General features: G+C 48.8%; 1 protein-coding gene across 1 annotated transcript; it reads right to left on the bottom strand.

Moving 5' to 3' along the window:
• Positions 1 to 207: 207 nt before the first annotated feature.
• Positions 208 to 8,153, bottom strand: LOC103648322 (probable LRR receptor-like serine/threonine-protein kinase). The gene is made up of 4 exons (NM_001348141.1): positions 7,854 to 8,153; positions 6,029 to 7,396; positions 1,047 to 2,591; positions 208 to 954 (listed from the first exon to the last, which is right to left on the bottom strand). Exons 2-4 carry the CDS (start codon positions 7,128 to 7,130, stop codon positions 362 to 364), a joined length of 3,240 nt encoding a protein of 1,079 aa, NP_001335070.1. The 5' UTR covers positions 7,131 to 7,396; positions 7,854 to 8,153; the 3' UTR covers positions 208 to 361.
• Between the last annotated feature and the right edge of the window lie 11,788 nt (positions 8,154 to 19,941).

Genomic DNA, 19,941 nt, shown 5'->3' with positions numbered 1-19,941 from the left:
TAACATGACATAACGTGACATCTTTTATGCCCCCTATATGTCATTTCATTGTACTAGCTTTTAGAAGGTCCATGGGAGGCTAGAGGTGGATAATATACCCTGGGCAGTGGATCATCATCATACGCTATTGAGTGTGTTATACTCTCGTTCACTTGTGGATGCCGGCCTTAATTACCAAAAAAACAAAAAGAACAATGCAACACATTCTTCATTTCAAATTGCTGGCATCAAGGTGAGGCCATAATAACACTTGGATTCGCTACGCAGTTCTACGAGTTCAAGACGAACACGCACACAATTTTAACACGCAGTGTTAATCTAAAAGCTACGCCTACGCGACGAGGCTAGCGCTACCGACTAGCTAGATCGACGAAAGATCCTCGTACACAGATTTGATCCCCGGCCTCTCGGAGACCGGCCTGATGCACCGCAGCGCAATGCCCAGGGCCTCCTTCATGCCCTTCACAGCCTGCGGGTTGCTCTCAGAGTCCGAGGCCATGGCGGCGTCGAAGCAGTCGGACCCCCGCCCTTCCGCCACGCGCAGCCGGACCCAGTCGGTGAGGTCGACGCCTGCGGCGCCCTCGGGCCCCGAGACGACGTCCCCGGCGCACCGGCCCGTCAGGAGCTCCAGCAGCGCGACGCCGAAGGCGTACACGTCGGCCTTGAACGAGGGCGCCGGCTTCTTGGACGCGGCCAGCTCCGGGGCGCGGTAGCCCAGCACGCCTAGGTCCAGGATCTGCTCCGCCACGCCCGACTGCGTCATCAGGCGGTGCAGGCAGTAGTCGGCCACGCGGGCGTTCAGGTCCAGCCCGTCCAGCAGGACGTTGGTGGCCTTGAGGTTCCCGTGGGGCATCGCGCGGTCGAAGTGGAGGTAGTTGAGGCCGCGCGCCACGTCCACCGCGATCTTCAGCCGCTGCGCCCAGGTCAGTGGAGGACCTCTTCTTCCTGGTCGATCTGCACAATCAGAACCGCTAGTGACATCAAGGCATCTGCAGAAACAACTAATCAGCAGTAGTAGTAGAAGAAGAAGATGATGATGGCATTACCGTATAAGAAGCTTGCAAGACTCCCCGGAGCGACGTAATCCGACAAGATGAGCTTCTCATGCGGGGTCGGGCCCCAGTAGTACCCACGCAAGCCAACCACGTTCGGATGCCGGATGTTTGCGAACTTCTTGGCCTCCTTCGCGAACTCCTTCTTGGGCCTCGCGACGCCTTCCCTCAGCCACTTCACGGTCAGGAACACGCCATTCTCCAGTGTCGCCCGGTACGAAGTCCCGTGGCTGCTCCTGCCTAGGACTTCAGCCGGCGCCCTCGAAAGCTCCTCTGGCGTCAGCGTGATCGTCTCGTCCAGGAAATGCAGCTCCCCCGCTAGCCTGTCAGGCGACCTCACGTCCAGCCGCGCCAGCCCTTCCTGCCCATATGCCTCTCCAGAGTCCGGTGACCACGAGAACCGGCTGCCCTTGGACGGCGAGAAGCCCCCCGCGGCTGACTTCTCTTCCTGGCTGAGTGCTTCAGATGTAGACCCTTTTCGAGGAGTGGCAAGCTCATCTGCTGACACCAAACCACCTTTGTTGTCCTTTCCTTGCATGACAGCACTGTCTTTAGTGGTCCTGTGGAGGCTCTTGTCTGAAACCTTTTCAGAGCTAGAAAACTGCCGTGAGATCCTCTTGTAGTGGCATACAATGGCAATAAGTATGAGGATGACAAGAAGAACAATGCTAGCTGCTACGATTGCTGCTTTAGCACCTGTACTGAGTGATTTTCCACCTGCTGACCCAGATGGGGAACTGCCAGATCCAGACGAGCTAGCAGGATATTCTAACTTTGAGTTCCCAGGATGGAAAGAAGATTCTGGAAACTTCCTCAGGTTCTCTGGCACGACACCGGAAAGGTCGTTATAGGATGCATTGAAGGATTGGAGGTTATCCGGAAGATCCTCAGGCAATGGCCCCGTGAACTGATTCGTTGATATATCAATATCAGTGAGAGCTCCAAGCTTACTCACAGCAGCAGGTAGTGGGCCAGAGAAATTGTTTGTTGAGATGTCGAGAACTCGGAGGCCAGATAAGGAGGCAATATCATCAGGGAGGCTTCCATTGAAGCGATTCCCAGAGATATCAAGCACCTGGAGACTCAAATTTTTGGATGAGGAACCAGGAAAGGATAGGCCACCAAAAAGCATGTTATCTCGGATGTAGAGTTCTTGCAGCATGGACGAAGTTAGCAAATTAGCAGGCATAGGACCACGTAACTGATTGGAGCTCAGATCAAGCACGGTAAGTTTGGGGTACTGAGCAATAGCTTCAGGGATGGTCTCGGATAGAGAGTTGCGGGAAAGGTTTAGGTAGTTTAGGCGAAGGAACTGTGAGCTCGCATCAGGAACTGGACCGGTTAGGTTGTTCTGACTAAGGTCAACATATTCCAAATCGCTGGCCCATTTGGCAATAACTGATAGATTTCCTCTGAACTTGTTGTTTGAAAGATCTAACACAGTGCAGCTCCCAGCAAGCAATGGAAGATCCCCAAAAAGGGCATTCGAGGACAGGTTAAGGACTTGCAAAGTAGTTGATGTGATCATATTGATATGCCCTGCATAGTAAGTAAATACAATTAGCACAAAAGATAAGAAAAAAGTGGTCCTCGAACTATCATCATAGAGGATGCCGTAGTAGGAAAGGAAACATGCAAATAGCACACTTAACATTCATGTTCTATGCAGTCTTACAGTATTTTCTAGTGTACTGAATTCTAGGGGCACACCCATTACTTTTACTCAAAGCAAGCCAATGATTTGCATGGCCTCAGGTATCATTACCATAGCATGAAATACACTCGTTCAATTCAATCATAGTTTATACAGCTGGAGCTGCTAGTCTAGTTACTTATTGTATCAGAAAGGAGTCCCACAGCATTTAAAGCAAACCACATGGCAAGACGTCCTAGTTCATTACTCTGTAGGCTAGGCAGGGTACTAGTTTTGAGAAGCTTTGGTGTAAGGTACTATAACTAGAATGGTGGAGGTGCATTGCACTGCAACTCTAATTTATTAGTAGATAAAATGGTAAATAAAACAATTACATGTCACATATTTACATATTACTTCCATGCTTTTGTAACAAAACAGAAACTCATGGTGCAGTTTAACCCGACAGTCGACATGACATTAGCAGGGCCGGGCCCAAGGCATGTGCGAGCCGTGCGCTCGCACAGGGCCTCCAAAAATTGAGGGCCTCAAAACTTAGTAGATGTATATATTCTAGTTTTATGATCTTCTACACATGTTAATATATAGCACATATTTTTCTCCCTACCATACCGCTGCGCTGAAGTGAAAATACCGAGCGCTCCACTAAAGAATAAATCTTCATAGAATCTTAACATATCTATCCGCGTGAATGAAGTTCTCTAAATTAAAGCTACTAAATTCATATTTGTGTTCTACTATGATAAAAAAGACGTATTATTTAGCCACAATAGCACTCGAGAGTGAAGCTTTGGAGAAGATAGAATATAAGCATATTGTACAAATTTTCTTTAAAACCCACCAAAAGAACGATGTTATTCAAATAAAATAGAAATGTTTCTTTTGATATTCTATTGCAATATATATTACTGTAAATTACAGATTGTTATTACTGGTTTTTAATAAAAACATATATTACACATGCTTTAGATTTGGCACAGGGCCTCAAATTTCTCTGGCCCGGCCCTGGACATTAGTATATTGCACCTGCTGCATTATGTGCTTCTACAATTGAGGAATCTTGCCGTCAGGATACAAGGCCACAAATCCGGTACTCGTTTCCACTTAATAGAACTTTTTTATTTATGTTGCTTTACCTCCTTCCCTTTATAAATGCTAACTCAAGCTAGTAATTAACCAGTCTGCCTCGCTGCATGTATAACTACCATATCAAGTCTGTTATAAGCATTTTTTGAACAAGAATAAACCCATTAATGGCACTGGACAAATTTAATAAGTTTTAGGCACTGGCACAGTAGGGAACATTATGAGCACACATTTGCATAAAGAATCTTCTATGCTGAATGAAAGCTCTATATAGAGCTTACCTAAGAGGAAAACAGAATAAGCTAACTGGTGCAGACTTAAGCACATGCACATACAATTCAGTGCATATTCTTGGGTAACCAGCAGTTCAAATCATCATTTGTATACAATGATACATAGTGCTAGATGAGAATTCATGTTTGATTTTTTGTCACAAGTTGTATGGACTAACTCTAGCCAACCAATTGGAAGGATGGCTAGTTCTTTACTTAGTAGGCAATGACAAAATACTAAATTTGAAAAGACTGGAGTGTAGTGAGTTTAGCTGAACATGTTACTTCCATTCACTTAACAGAAAAGATGCACATGTTACTTCCATTCCATTCACAATGGACTAAAAATGAGAAATTCATAGTGCAGTTTAGTTGAACATGAGATTTGTATTATTTGCCCATTGCTATATCTGATTTCATCAACAAGAATCTTTCCATCAGGACATATATCCCAACCCCAGTACTTACCATTTAAACGCAGAAATGTGTGTCAACAAATCATTCTAGTGCATATAACCAACCGACTTTGTGATTCAAATCATTCTAGTGCATATAACAAACCGACTGTGTGGTCGCTATCACTAACTTTGTAAACAAGAACTGGTTCATTAGTTTCATTGTGTGTGGGTGGGTGGTGGGGGTGGGGGGGTAAACGAAGTTTTAGGCAATTCCATAGTAGGAAACAATGTGACCAAAGATAATCAGCATGAAATGCAACAGTTCAATTCAATCATAGCTTATACAGGTAAACCTGCTAGTCCTGTTACTTGCTCTTATTAGAAAAGAGCCCACAATATTTAAAGCCAACCACATGTCAAGATGCCCTAGCTATTTACTTTGTAGGCCAGGAGTCCAGGGACCAGGACAAGGTACTAATGTTGAGAAGCATAGAGCAGTGTAAGGTATTATAACTAGAACGGTGAAGATACACTGCACTGCAACTCTATGTAAGAGGGTAAATAAAGCAAGTCACATATCCACATGTTACTTCCACTCATTTGTAACGAAACAGAAAATGTTAGTTCAGTTTAGCTGAACGTAACATTTGTATGGTGTGTCCACAGCATTATCTGCTTTCCTCGATGAGATTGCCACCAGGATATATGCCCCACGTCTAGTGCTCAACACAGAAAAGCACACCATTAATCATCAATTATCAGAACTTATTATTTGTGCTGGCTGTTGTGTTATTTCCTGTCATATATCTATTAAACAATCATGCTAATGCATCTAATCAATCTACCTCTCTGCATGTGTAACTACTATATCAAGCTTGTTATCACCAAATTGTTACAACTTACAAGGACCAATTTGTTAGTTGCACTGAACAAAGCTAACTAAGTTTTTAGGCACAATGCCACAGTAGGCAACACTATGAGCATGGATTTGCACAATCAATCTCTTATGCTGAATGAAAACTGTACATAGAAGTTACCTTACAGGAAAAGAACAGGAAAAACTAAATGGTGCAGACTCAAGGACATTATTGAGTTCATTTTCTAGGTAATTAACAGTTCAAATCATCATTTGCATCAGATAAATATAGCAATAATACACAAATTGCTAAATGAGAATTTTATGTTCTATGGTTTTTTTCACAAATCGCATTGACTAACAGTCTAATGCTGCTGAAGGCCAACCACATGACAAGATAGCCTGGTTCTTAACTCTGTAGCCAGGAAAGGGTATCGCTTCCAAGAAGCTTGTAATGTAGTTAGGTACTGTAATGTAAATACAATGGGGGAGGCACATTGCACCACAATAGAAATTCATATGGCAGTTTAACTGAACATGACATTTGTATGGTGTCCACATTGTTTTATCTGATTCCATCAGCTACCCCAACTCCACTAAACACAGAAATGCATATCAGCCCATTCATCAAATCTCGGCCATGTGTTCATGATGTATGGCATTCAGCAAAAAGGACGATAGCTGAAAGGACTGTTAAGTAGAGTTAGTACCTGTCAGGTTATTAGCGCTTAGGTCCAGCTCGCTTAGGACCAGAGAATCACCCTTGAGAAGCCCACTAGGCACAAATCCAGTGAATGCATTGTTTGCGAGTCGCAAAACTTCAAGATCGTAAACATAATTGAACCCTGGGAGGTCACCAGATAGCTGATTATTGCTGAGATCAAGCACCTTGAGCCTCCCGAAAGTAGAGAGCTCGACACCGTCTATCAATGACCCAGTCAGCTTATTGTTGCTCAGGTTGAGATACAGAACCGTCTCTGAAATGTCGGCCAGAAACTTGAGCTCTTTGGGCGTGGTACTGGTGAGCAGGTTCCCGCTGAAGTCAACATGAGCGACAGCGGACTCGATCAAGAACTTCCAATCAACACCACCATCCAACTGGTTCCAGCTCAGATCCAAGGACTGCAGGTTCACGAGGAGCCCAAGCCCAGAAGGGATGCCCTTCGTGAAGGCATTGTAGGACGCGTTCAGCGCGACCAAGCTCTTCATCCCCTTCAGCCCTGCAGGCAGCGGGCCAGACAGAGAATTGCCGCTCACGTCGAGCGACTGGAGCGACATGAGCCCGCCGACGGACTCCGGCAGCGGGCCCGAGAAGTTGTTCCCGGCGAGCGACAGGTTCTGCAGGCTCCGGAGGTTGCCGATGCCGTCCGGCACCGGCCCCGAGAAGCGGTTGCGGGAGACGTCCATGAACTTGAGGCTCTTGAGGCTGGCCACGTTGCCGGGGAGGCCGCCCGAGAGGTTGTTGCCGGCCAGAGAGAGCTTGACGAGCATGGTGAGGTTGGCGAACACGGAGAGGTCGGCGACGCCCGAGATGCCGTGGCCGTCCAGCACGACCCCGGCCACGCTGGCGCCGTTGCACACGACGCCGTTCCAGGACGCCGGGCACCCGTTGAAGTCGATGGACTCCTCGTTCCAGGAGTCGGTGACGTAGCCCGCCGGGTCGTGCGTGATGCCCTTCTTGAAGGCCAGCAGCGCCAGGATGTCCTGCGAGGGCAGCTGCCCACGCGCAGGGGAAATGAGCAGCAGGAGGAGGAGGAGGAGGAGGAGGAGCGGCGGCGGCGGCAGGAGGAGGAAACCCGCGCGAAGCCCCATCGCTCACTTTCCTCCACGGACTGGTCTGGGAGGGGAGCTGGGAGTTTGATGGTTAGTAGGATTCAAGGACGAGGACGCATTTCTTGGAGGAGATTGGAGGCAGCGTGCGCACAGGCGGGTAGTAGCTATCAGCGAGGTGGTATGGCTGTGCACACTCTGGGTACTAATTGCGCAGCCACAACACTTGTCCCTTTCACCTGATCTCTGCAGCAGCAGCAGCAGCACCTAGTATCGACATAAACCCGTCCAGATTCCTTCAAACAAACCTGAAACGAGCAAAAAGGTGTCAACTCAGGCACATAGATTCCAGCTTCAACACCCGCCCTGGCCGCCCAAAGATCGAATCTACCATTTATCTTCGTCGGAAAAAAAAGAGGGGGAAATGCAGCATAAATAGACAAAAAAAACTCTTCTTTTTTTGCTGACAGCACAAAGACCACATTTATTAACCCCTCCTCAAGAACGGCGGTAAAAAAAAGTGGTGGGTTCGGCCGCTAAACCCGCCACCAACCGCGGGCGGAACCGCCCAGCCCAGCTCAAAAAAAAAATAAAGGACGCGCCCTTTTAGTTGCGCAGGCACGGCGAATGCGTCCAAACATCGTGCACGGAAGGACACCGCCTGCGGTCTCGCCTCCACTCCAGATGCGATGCAATGCAATGCAATGGCGGATGCGGATGCGAGTGCGAAGAGCGGGGAGAGGCGGCGCGGGTGGCCTTGCTTACCTTGCAACGCGACCAGTCCGGGCGGCCTGGAGAGGGGCGGAAGGAAGGAATGGGTGGGAGAAAGGGTAATGGGGGGGTTGCAGGGGAACTGGGGAATGCAATGGGAGGGGAGGGGCCCGGCGGGAGTAGCCTGCCCTGGGGAAGACGGCAGCCGCGGCGGAACGAACCCTAACCCTAGCTGCTGCGGCTGTGAGGCGGCGGCGGAGGAGTAGGGGAGGGGGCGTGGCGGGCAGCTTGGTAACGGAGTGTGGGAGTGGAGAGTGGACTGGAGGGGGGAGGCGGGCAGCGCCAGCAGTGTGGGGATGGATGGGATGGGATGGGATGGGCGTGTCTTTTCTCTGTCGCCCTCCGTTGGCTTTTTGGTTTCCCATTTTTTGCGACGTGGTCCTCCGGAGAAGTTGTAATTTCGCGAGTGGAGAAAATACGGATACAGAGCGTGGCGTGGTGTGTAGTTTTTTGTACAGTAGAGCTAGAGTACAGTACAGTGTACTGCACCTACAGTAGAAGTGTATAACTGTTTAGGACTTGTGGACTGCGGTCAAAGGTCCCAAGGTAGCAGCAGTACAGTAGGCAGCAGGACGGAAGTGTCGTGCCGTACGCCCGGATCGCTGGGATACGGCCCGGGGTACGTGTGCGAATGCGTGACTTGGCAGGGGGCGGAGGCGCGAAACGGCGAGGTGATTTCCCGCGTCCTTTTTTTTTTGTGCGCGTGGTAGCGGCACCCGCCAAAAGGCCCCGCCTTGCCACCCTCGTGCGCCGCGCTGTGTCAGCTGTTCGATACGATAGCCCGCGTTTATTTTATATATATATATATATATTAGCTTTGTAAAAGTATCGTGTTTGACTCTCAAGTCACACTGTAGAGCCGAGTTGTAAAGGGTTTAGGTGCGTACATATATTTTGGATCAGCAACAGTCGTGCTTGCCTATGGTACCCGTGCCGTGTCGTACAGGGCGTCACGAATGAACACACACAAATATATATACGTACATTACATGAATGATGAATCCTCCTCCTTTTTTTGCAATGCCAATGGATGCCAGATCTTCTCTCCTTTTTTTTCTTGCTTGCAGCTAGGTACTCATCCGGGTAGCCAGGAGTGAAAGTCCAGAGAGGTGGTGGTTAGGCATTCATTAATAATAGGAGTCAAAGGGCTGGCCAGCCAGGCTCAGCAGCATCCAAAGCAAGCAAGAGGCAAGAGTGCAGTCTGCAGTCATCTTCAACAGCCAAGGCAACTGAACCATGCATGCATGATTGTCCAGTGCACCCTCACTGGCTGCTGGAGACCGGCGTGCAGGGTCTGGCCCCAAAGTTTGTTGAGTTGCTGCTTTATAGAGGAAATGGCAAATGCCTGCCACTTTGGCAAACCCCCCAAAAAGAGAGAGAGAGAGAGACCTTTCTTTCGAAACCTTTTTGCAAACTTTCGAGGTGTGAGTTCAACAGTGGGTAATTGCCTAGCTTTAAGCACTTTGTATGTTAGTAGGCGTGATCTGATCCCATAAGCGAGCCCCCCCCCCCCCCCTTTTTTTTTACTTTTTTACAGTCTTGATTGCGTTGGCCTGCAGTGCAGAGGCGTTGTAGTTTAGGTTCAGGCTCAGTTAGTACCAGTGACAAGTCGTGTTCTCAACCACAGACTCGGAGCCCGAGCTTGTGAAAAAAGCAAGACATTTGCAGCTTGCGGTGGATGGATCATGTGGGGGGACTACTGCACCCACCTTGTACAGGAGCATTCAGTTCTCTCTTGCCTCCGATGATTGCTGCCTGATTCATCCGATCCACCCCTCCCCCCACCCCCACCAGCGGTCAAAACAAATGCAGTTAAAAACGAGTCCCTTTTTTTCCCCTTAAGGCCTTGTTCGGTTATTTCAATTCCATGTGTATTAATGTGTATTGGGATGGATTGAGATGTATTTTGACTTGCTATGGAATTAAACCGACTCAATACCACCCAATCCACATGGATTAACGGCGAAACGAACAAGCCCTAAGGCTATGTTCGTTTACGTTGTTCCCGGCCGGAAACCAGGACCAAACCCCCGTGGATCTCTCCCACCTAGAAAGAAGTCCGGTCCACGAGAAAACTTGCGTTCGGTTAAACCTAACGTGGGTTGTATCCAGATCTAACCTCGTCGTTTCAGCCCGGGAACCACTCCTGATCCGTGGGGGGGCGAAAAATATTCCAGACAGACGCGACAGAGGAGGCATCGCGAAGGGCACAAGGCGGCGGCGGGCTGGCAGTGACAGCTCTCTGGCGTCGATATGCTCCGGCGGCCTCCTTCTCATCGGTATGCTTCTTCCTCCCATCTGCTTTTTGTTCTCTCGTCATCGCACGACGCTCCGTCCCGCTGCATGTGCATCCCTGGACGCACCCTCTGGCCCACGAGAATTTTGTAATCATGGCACCGCCAATGGCGGGCTTCAGAAACGCGGCAATTGCATTCGTGGCATTATAATCCTACCTGATTTGAACATTTAGCATCGGACCCTCTTAATGGTCATTAGCTCATGTCACATTCTCCCAGTGCCCTCGCGCCGTTTCTTACCTGGGTGCCGTTACTCCCTCCCTGGGCGTCGTTACTCCCCGAGGCGAGCGTTCTCTTCTGTTCTTCTTCAGTGTCTGTGTTCTTCGACTGGTCGTCGTCTTCCTCGCTCCTTCCTCCCTCGGATCTGTTCCTCACGCAGTGCGGTGCCTTCCTCCCATCGCCCTACCCCCGCTGACCAGGCTCCGCACCAGCGCGATTGTGGTCCATTGCCGCCCCCGACCACGCTGGTGAGATCTCTTACTTCGGTAACCCTAGGGTTTGCAGAGTTGGAGGCTGGCATGGAACCTGCCGCGGAGCTATGTTCCCAGAAGCTGTCCGCGGCCGTTGATGCAGCCCGTGACACAATGAAAGCTTCAGCTACCGCCTGTATGGTTGCCGGTGATTATTGCGCCACATTTTCCTTAGGTAACGATGTGGTTTCTACTCTTGATGTTCTTGAATCCGCTGTGGCGGCGGAAAAAAGTGCTATGAGTTCTTACAACCAGGCGAGTGCAGCCGTCGATTGTGCTAAGGAGACTGTTGCCAAATATTGTGAGGTTTGTATTCTCAAACTATTCTTATGCCAGGCAATGATTGAGATTGTTTAGCCCTGTGATTGAATTGCGAAGTGAGTAAGTGTGAAGTGAGGAAATGTTTCTGATTATTTGAGATTATCATGTTGCTAGTGACATTGCTGCTATTTACCTGATGCCAGGCAATGATTGAGTTCATTGAAAAATTTTACCTGATGCTTGTGTTAATGTGAGATGATGTACTAGCCTAGCCCTGTGATGTTTTCTTTGAAAAAAGTGAACTGTATACTGCACTTGTTTTTTTTATGTTCAAAAATAACTGAGGGCTATGGCTGTTTCAGTGTGTATGATGCAGTATCATTGAAAAAATGGAACAGAGGCTTGTGTTAATGTGAGATGATTGGTTAGCCCTATGATGTTTTCTTTGAAAAGATTGAACTGCAGACTACACTTGTTCTTTGTATGCTAAAAATTTACAGAGGGCTAAGGCTGATTCAGCCTATTTGATGTTGTGCCATGTTTGCAAAATTCTCCAGTTGAGTTGACACTGATAGTTGCCCTATGATGATTTCTTTGAAAAGAGTGAACTGTATACTACACTTGTTCTTTGTATGCTAAAAAATTACAGAGGGCTATGGGTGTTTCAGCCTCTTTGCTGGTGTGTTTTGGTGAGACTGAACCCTCAGCTCACTTTGGAAGTAATATTGCTATGGCTGTTTTCAGCCTGTCTGCTGGTGTACTTTGTTGACCCTGACCCTGATCAGCCCTATGATGTTTTGAAATTGAGGGCATAAGAAACTTGTTAGTTCCAGAATCTTGTAGTTTCCTAGGTTGGTTCAGTTCACTTGTTAGTTCCAGAACTTGCTCATATGGCTGTCCATAGTCTGATGTTAATTTTTTTTGCCTGACCATGATCAGCCCTATGATGTTTTGAAACTGAGGGCATAAGAAACTTGTTAGTTCCAGAATCTTGTAGTTTCCTAGGTTGGTTCATTTCACTTGTTAGTTCCAGAACTTGCTCATATGGTTGTCCATAGTCTGATGTTAATTTTTTTCAGGTTAACCAAAAACTTGCGCAAGCACTCAGATATGCCATGTCTCTAATGAGTGATACAGCTAAGAAACTACAAGATACTGCCTCTTTGTGCTACACAGATGAAGATGTTGTAGACGGTTTCAAGCTGACTCAAGTGGCTGGTTCATTGGACGAGTTAGCTGAAACGCTAGAAGTTACTGCAATTGACTGTCAGGTCTCAATGATGGATCCAACAACTATATTAGAAGCTGGCTATGGTAGCGAAGATAGTGCGGTGTGGGAGGACGTATTCCGTGACCGAGAAATAATGAATCAGCCATTAGAAGCGGAGGCACTAGCTGAGCGCTATGCTAAGTGGGGGCTTAATTACAATGAGATCTAGGATAGATCAGTTTAACATTGTCTTTTGTAGTGCTTTTGTAACACTGGCTATGCTTTTGTAAGGTGAACTTGATCACTGTAACACCGACAGTGCTATTGTAACACTGGCTATGCTATTGTAATGTGTAAGACAACATGAACTACTTGTTGGTTGTTATCTTGTATGAAATGGAATGAAATGGTATGAACTATCGTTGTTATCTTGTATGAACTACCTGTTGTGACTACTTCTTGGTTCCTATCTTGTATGAAATGGTATGAACTAATGCCAGAAAGAAGGGAGGTCATGCCAAAATTTTGAACTACAAATTACCATACAAATGCACAAAATCATCATCAGGAGAAAAGTAACATAGAAATTACCATAATAATTCAACAGAAATACCATAATGTCATAATGTCATACACAAGACAAAGTACCATACAAATTAAACAGAAAAACCATAGTACCATACAAATTAAACAGAAATACCATAGTACCATACAAATTACACAGACATACCATAGAACCATAAGAACAATCTACTTGACCATACTACTCAAACAGTCTTCTTCCTAGGTGTGATTTTTTTAACTAGGGCACGAACTACATGTTCTTCTTGTGGCGACGAAGGTCTTTCAACAAGATCTTCATTAGCTGGTATAATTGCAAGGACGTCTTCATTCTCTTGGACACCTGCCTGTGAGGACTCAGGTACATCTTTGGGGAACCAGCCTTTAGTTGAATTTTTCCTAGGCTTTCGCTTTCTGTTATGACAGAAAAAGTTAATATCAGAAAATAGAAAGTTTGGTCAAATAAACTGAAACATATTTAATGTAACCTTTTCTTTGTGTCATTTAATGGACATTTGTAGCTTGCTTTCCTGTGCCCTAGTTCACCACAGTTCGGACACTTGAACTTGCCCCTAATGCTTTTCTTACCAATGTCATCGTTAACTTTCTTTTTTGCACTACCTCCCTCAAGGCATCCTTTGATCCTATTTTTCCTCTGTCGACCCACAGCTCGTTTTCCAATTGGAGCACCCACTTCTTTTGTGAAAGGAATGTCTGGCCAGAATGATTTGTCACCCACAGGTGGAATAACTCTTGAGTATGCGGTGGTGAAATTAGCAACAGAATAGTAGTCATTTACAAAATCCTCCATCCTGACATCCCTAAATTCTTGTGCTGCTATCAAACACAATGCATGGATACATGGTTTGCCCATGTGCTGCCACTCTTTGCAAGAACATTCCCGTAGCTGAGCATTGACAATGTGCTTCGAATGCACATCATTATTGTCTCTAACCTCTGCAATGTAGTTGTTAGCTTTACGTACTGATAAATGACCTAAACCTCTTGTTCTGGCGTGTAGGATATGCAGAACTGACGGTAAAATCCTTCCTTGTAACCTTTGTGCAATCCTCCTCCTCCTATGAAACATCTCCATTATTTCCTCCCTTATCCTATCAGCCAAATCACAAACAGGCAGATCCTTCCAATCCTTAATCCAATTGTTGAAAACCTCAGCAATGTTGTTAGTCACGTAATCGCACTTGATATCCGTATTGAAGCCACTTCGGTACCAAAGATAGTCATGATGCTCCTTTAGCCAACTACTTACCCTTGGTATTTCTTGGATGCTGCTAAAATAGTGGTCGAAGACTTCTCTCCTATAAGCTCTTGCAGCTGGATACATGTACTCAGACCCACCAAACTGCTTTATGTAGTTTTATATGAGATGCCTGAAACACTTATTTTTCTCGGCATACGGGAAGACATTGTTCATAGCATTTTTCAGACCTTTGCAAGCATCTGAACACAATGCTAGCAAAGGTAGATCCCCCACATGTCACATCCGGTTTTAGAAGGCAAACCGTATGAGAACCATGCACGTGCCAGGATCAGCAATTCACGTACACAACAGTTACATAACTGGACATCATCACACAATGCTCAAATAATAATATAAAAGGGGAATAATAGTCGATTACATCATATGTATGAGACATCCACATGGCCTTTACAATAATCAAAGTGCGGAAAAGAAACGTAGATAAACGTGGCCTTCACAGGCAGCCGACTGGGGGTTGCCGCTAACCCACGTCTAGAACTCGTTGTAGTCTTGGAACTCCTGGAAGTCTCCTTCCACGGCTTCATCTTCTCCTGAGCAGTGGCTGCAATGCGGACAACCTGGGGAAGGGGGGGGGAAGTTTGGTGTGTAGAGCAAGGGTGAGTACACATCAACATACTCAGCAAGTATCCTGTCTGGCTGTAGTGGACTAGCTTTATGTGGGGGTAAGTCAAGCAGTTGTTTTTAGTTGGTCAGATTATTATTACTAGTAGAGAAAGCCAAGTTTTAGATTTAGCCCACGTTATTAACCCAAACGTACTCCTTTCCAAATGGAAAGAGTACCACTTACCATTACCAGAGTCATTACCAAGAACCATCAACCTCGTTGCCACCCGTAACCCGAACATCTCCGAACGAGTACCACTAATCACTGGAGCTCCCTTGGCCGCTCATAACCGCGAGCACGGCTGATATATCAGTTTTCATAACACTCTGCAGAGGTTGTGCACTTTACCCACAAGCCGTGATTCCCTTTCTGCCCGGAGAGAGCTACTCCCCATTGACCACTACCTAGGTGGCCCAACAGGGCATCACTACGTAGCCTTTACAAAGATTCCCCGAGGCTGTAGCCACCCGTTAGGTTTCCTAAATGTATCGCACTCCTCCCCAAGGGACAAATCAACCTTGGCAGAGCGAGCCGCATACACCGAGCCCTATTAACGGCACGACGGCTAAGCGAACTACACCCCGGTTCCTCTAAATATTCAGCTAAGGGCACCCCATTCCACCCTCATGGTTGCACTGTTTTTCCGGGCGATCATCCAACGAACAGGTCCTTACGGAGAGGCACTCGAGAAACCGCTCGAGCCCTCTTAAAGGCCACAAGTATACCATCATAATAAAAGAGGGGAAAACAACGTATCATCGATAAATCTCATCATGTTCATTGATTAGAGTTGAGCGATAGCATAAGACTAAGCAATAATAATCCAACCCAGATAGGTAACAAGGACATGGATAACAAAAGCTAGTCAATCCTTAGGTATAACTGTGAAATGCGGGAGGTGAATTAAAGTATGTATAGGATAGAGTTAGGTTAAGGGACACTTGCCTCCACCAACCAGCTGCTGCTCAGGGGCTTCTCCTGTGGGTTCCTCGGGCTCCTCAACCGGATCATTCTCTATGCGAGCGCAAACATACATACATCCATCCATTCGAATTAGGAAACAAACAGTACACCATACAAGAGAACAGATAGATTAAATATGCATAGAGTATGACATACGATATTGCATTTGCCATGGCTAAAAAGGAAGAAGGAAGGTCTCGCAGTGGTTAAAGTTTATACTCGAGGCGTATTATTACGGGTAGACACATAACTAGTCGTTACATGCTCTAGTTCCATTTAGTTCCAATGACAAGGATTAGTCGCATGCACTAATAGAATCATAACCATTTTCAATTGATCAACATTAAATAAGGTAGATGATTAACTACATGAATTAACTAACGTAACCGATTTCCAAATTGAGTTTCCATTTATCGAATTAAGTAATGCGCTCACTACGTATGGATTACATGGGGGGTAGACAGGCACGTCTAGTGGGGGTAGACGAACGCGTCGCGAGCGTGGCAGGGCGCTATGCGTCGTGCTGAGAGCACGGCGAGCCACGCCAAAGCACCGTGCACCACGCGAGCACGTACGCGCAAGGCCGCACTAACGCGTCACGAACGGGTCGCGCACACGCCGAAGCCGAGCTGCGCACGCGCCACGCTACGCAGGGGCACCACGGCCGCGCTAGCCGAGGCCACGCCGGGCCGGGGCCACGCTACGCAGGGGCGGGCGAGCCGAGGACGCCGGGCCGAGCGCCACGGCCGCGAACCGCGGGTGCGGCGAGCTCGCCGGGGGCACCGCGCGCTGCACGGGCCGCGTCGGGGCTCCGCGCGCACCACCGAGGCCGCACCGGGGGCCGGGGCTGTGCGAGCGCCGCCGAGGCCGCGCCGGGAACGGGTGCCATGGCCGCGCCACGGCCATGCTGCGCCGAGCCGCAGGCCGCGCGAGCGCGCCGGGCAGGGGCGGGGGGAGCGCGCCGGGCAGGGGCGGGCGCGACCGCGCCGGGCAGGGGCGGGCGCGACCGCGCCGGGCGGGGCGAGGCCGAGCCGCGGGGAGGGGGCTGGGCTGCCGCGGGGACGGGCGGGGAGCCGCGCCGGGGACGGACAGGGCCGCGCTGCCGGGACAGGGCGGGACGCCGAGGGCGCGGGCCACGTCGGACCGAGCGCCGCCGCGCGCAGGGAGGGGCCGGGGCAGGCGGACGCGGGAGCCGTGGCCGCGCCGGGGACGGGGCTAGCGCACCGCGACCGGGGCGGGCGCGAGGGGGGCGCATCAGGCAGGGGCCGAGCGAGCTCGTCGGGGGGGGGGGGGGGGGCGAGCACCGAGGGCGGGCGGGGCCGCGCCGGGCCGCCGCACCATGGCCGCGAGCGCCATGGCCGCGAGCGCCGAGGGCGGGGGCAGGGCCACGCCGGGCCGGCGAGCGCGGGGAATAGGGAGGGGAGAGAAGAGAGGAGGGGGAGGGGCTTACCGCGTGGGGGAGCGAGGCCGGCGGCGGTTTCGGGCGGCGGCGAGCTGAGCGGAGGGGGTGGGTCGAGCGAGGGAGGAGAGAGAGAGGGGTTTGGGGAGGGGGAGGGCCGGACGGGCGGGGCCCACGGGGAAGAGGCGGCGGCGGCGTAACCGCCGCGCGCTCCACTCGCGTGGGGGCGGGGGGGGGGGGGGGGGTGGCTGGGCCACCAAGGCCGGCTGGGCCGCGCGGGGGGGGGGAGGGGGAGTTGGGCTGAAAAGGGAAGGAAGGGAGGAGAGAGGAAAAGAAAAGATTTTTCTTTTTTTTCCTGTTTTAGCTTTAATTCTCCACTAGAATGCATAATTCACAAACCCTTGCAATCAAACAACAAAATGCGTGATTCGGCATGGTGCATCAAACACAAGATGGTATTTCTAGGGTTTTATTTACACGAGATCTCAAGCTGAATCTCGCTATAACTTTGGAAATGATCAAGGCTTAGCGAGGGGAAAAGGAAAAAGAAAAGGATAACGCCCGAATTTGGTGAGCAAAGAAAAGAAAAAATTCAACTCAAAAAAAATTCGAGGCGTTACACCACAACCTTCTGTAACTGGTTAAAAAACCATGTCCAGTTTTCTGTATTTTCTGCCTCAAAAAAGCCATAGGCTACTGGATACATCCAATTGTGCCCATCGACACCTATTGCACAACAAAGGTGACCATTCCACCTACCATTCAGAGCTGTCGAGTCAACACTAAGGTATGGTCGACACCCACCCTTGAAACCAGAAATGCATGGACCGAGCGCACAAAAAAATCGAGTGAAGAAAGGACGACCCTCATCCATTTTAACATCAAGCTCGATGACACTATCCGGTGACTTTTCCATAACTGCTGCTCTCCAACGCCATAGTAGCTGAAAGCTCTCCTCCCAACTTCCAAACAATTCCTTCAAAGCTTTCTCTTTCCCATGCCAAATTGTGTCATATGCAATTGTACAACCAAAAGTGTCCTGCAATGTAGTTTGTAGCTCCTTAGCTCCCATATGAGGCTTCTTCATCAGTAAAGGAAGCGCACGTGCCGTAACCCAAGCTCCTGTTAGTGTAGTGGTCTTACGTCTACCACTCGACGTACAAGTATGTTTGTCATTCAATACAATTACCTGAAAATTAGTTACGGTGTCATGAGCATATAACCACGAATACAAAGGTAGATATAAACCACATATACAGTACAAACAGCTATATTCTCAGCTTACTTGAATTGTTGGCGCCCCTTTCCTCTCCGGTCTAGCATGAATGCTCCAAGGGCAATCTGGCCCTTTACAATACCCTCTAAATCTAGTCTTATTGGTTGCCTCAATTCCAAGCTCAAATTCTTTATTTATGGCGTATTGTCTAATTGCGAGTCTGAAGTGGTGCATTGTTGCATATAAGCTTCCAGGCTCCATAACTGGATTGTTCATATCATATATTATCCTATTTTCATCAAGCACTGAATCACTACACGGAATGCCTGCTCCAAATTCATCTTCACATGTATAGCTATTTCCAAAACGGCAACCACTTGAATCATCTTCCCTTCCATCATCTTGATTGTCTAGTCCAAGCTGAAAATATAGACCTTGTTCACTAGTAACATCATTTCTTCCTTCTTCATTGTTGGTTTCTTCTACCAGTATTGAATCCCAATCGACAACATGCATTGCATGGCCACTCCCCTATTCACCAAACATAGTTGTAATATACAATATATCTACTAAATTGTATAAAATTAATTCAAACCACTAACCACTGTATGCTCTGTGGCAATACAAGTCAATGCCCACTCATGTTCTTCGCTCATGCAGGCAGTCGTTTCGTCGTTCGTAGTATTATTTGTTGGAACTTGCATTCCCGGGCAGGTTGATTCCAACAGGGGAGTGAGAGAGATGTGAACACGGTTTAACTTGAGGCAGCAATGGCTCTATTAATCCAGCCTCTCAAGGGCACTGTACGGGGGTATTTATAGGTGCCTAAGTGCCCAACGTCTCAATGTAAGGACGCATGTGCCCCCAGGCACCCGGTCTATCCCCGGAATATTCCTGTAAAGGAGGGTTACAGACTGTCATTACAGAAAAACTATTACAAATCGGGCCCGTAACACACATATCCGAGCGGGGCCTGTTACAATGGGCCAAATCCCACGTGGGCCGATAAGTGGAGTGAGGACGTGGGACGGGGCGACATCGCCGTAGGCCTTCGTCTTGTAGTGTAGAAGACGGAGGGTGGACCTCGCCGGTCGTTCTGCTTCCTGTCGGCGCAGCGAGATAGACGAAGGCTGGAGCGGAGGGTAGCGTCTTTGCCTTCGCCCCAACATTTGCCCTCCGAAGGACCAGTTCAACTAAGTCATCTGGTGTCGAAGACGTTGCTAGATGGTGAAGACGCTGCCCTTGCTCGAAATGGTTTCGCGGGGGTTTTTGATGTGACCGTTGACGGACGCGGTACTATTGGACTGCGGGTTTCCCGAAGTGCCGTGTCATGTGTATAAAAAAGGGGGGCGGGGCGGCGTGGGTCAGGCTCTCTTTCTGTGCGCCGCAAAACCCTAGCCTCCTTTTGAAATCGTTCGTCCGCTCACCTGCCCTCCTTGCTCCTGCTCGTCGGAGATCTGGCCCGCGCCAAGCAGACCGCCCCCCACCGCCGACAGTACGTAGCCATGTCGTCCTCTTCCTCGTCTGCTGCAAATACACCGCCGGCCGGCGCATCGTCTGAGGACACTCTGCGCGACATGGAGGCGGAGGAGCCCCGTCCTAGTGATACAGTTGAGTTTGGCGTGTCGCGGATTTCCTCGGTCCGCGTCCAGGATATGCAGCAGCTTGGATATTTCGGCAGCGGAGTGGGTGAAAGGGAAATAGGGTCAAACCTTTTCCAATAAGAATTTTGGTGGTCGAATTGCCCAACACAAATTATTGGACTAACTAGTTTGCTCTAGAAAATATGTTCTACAGGTACCAAAGGTTCACAACAAAC

Source organism: Zea mays, chromosome 2 (genome assembly GCF_902167145.1).
Source record: "Zea mays cultivar B73 chromosome 2, Zm-B73-REFERENCE-NAM-5.0, whole genome shotgun sequence".
Taxonomy (NCBI): domain Eukaryota; kingdom Viridiplantae; phylum Streptophyta; class Magnoliopsida; order Poales; family Poaceae; genus Zea; species Zea mays.
The sequence above is the reverse complement of the archived record's forward strand: the minus strand, read 5'-3'. Positions and strand labels throughout refer to the sequence as shown.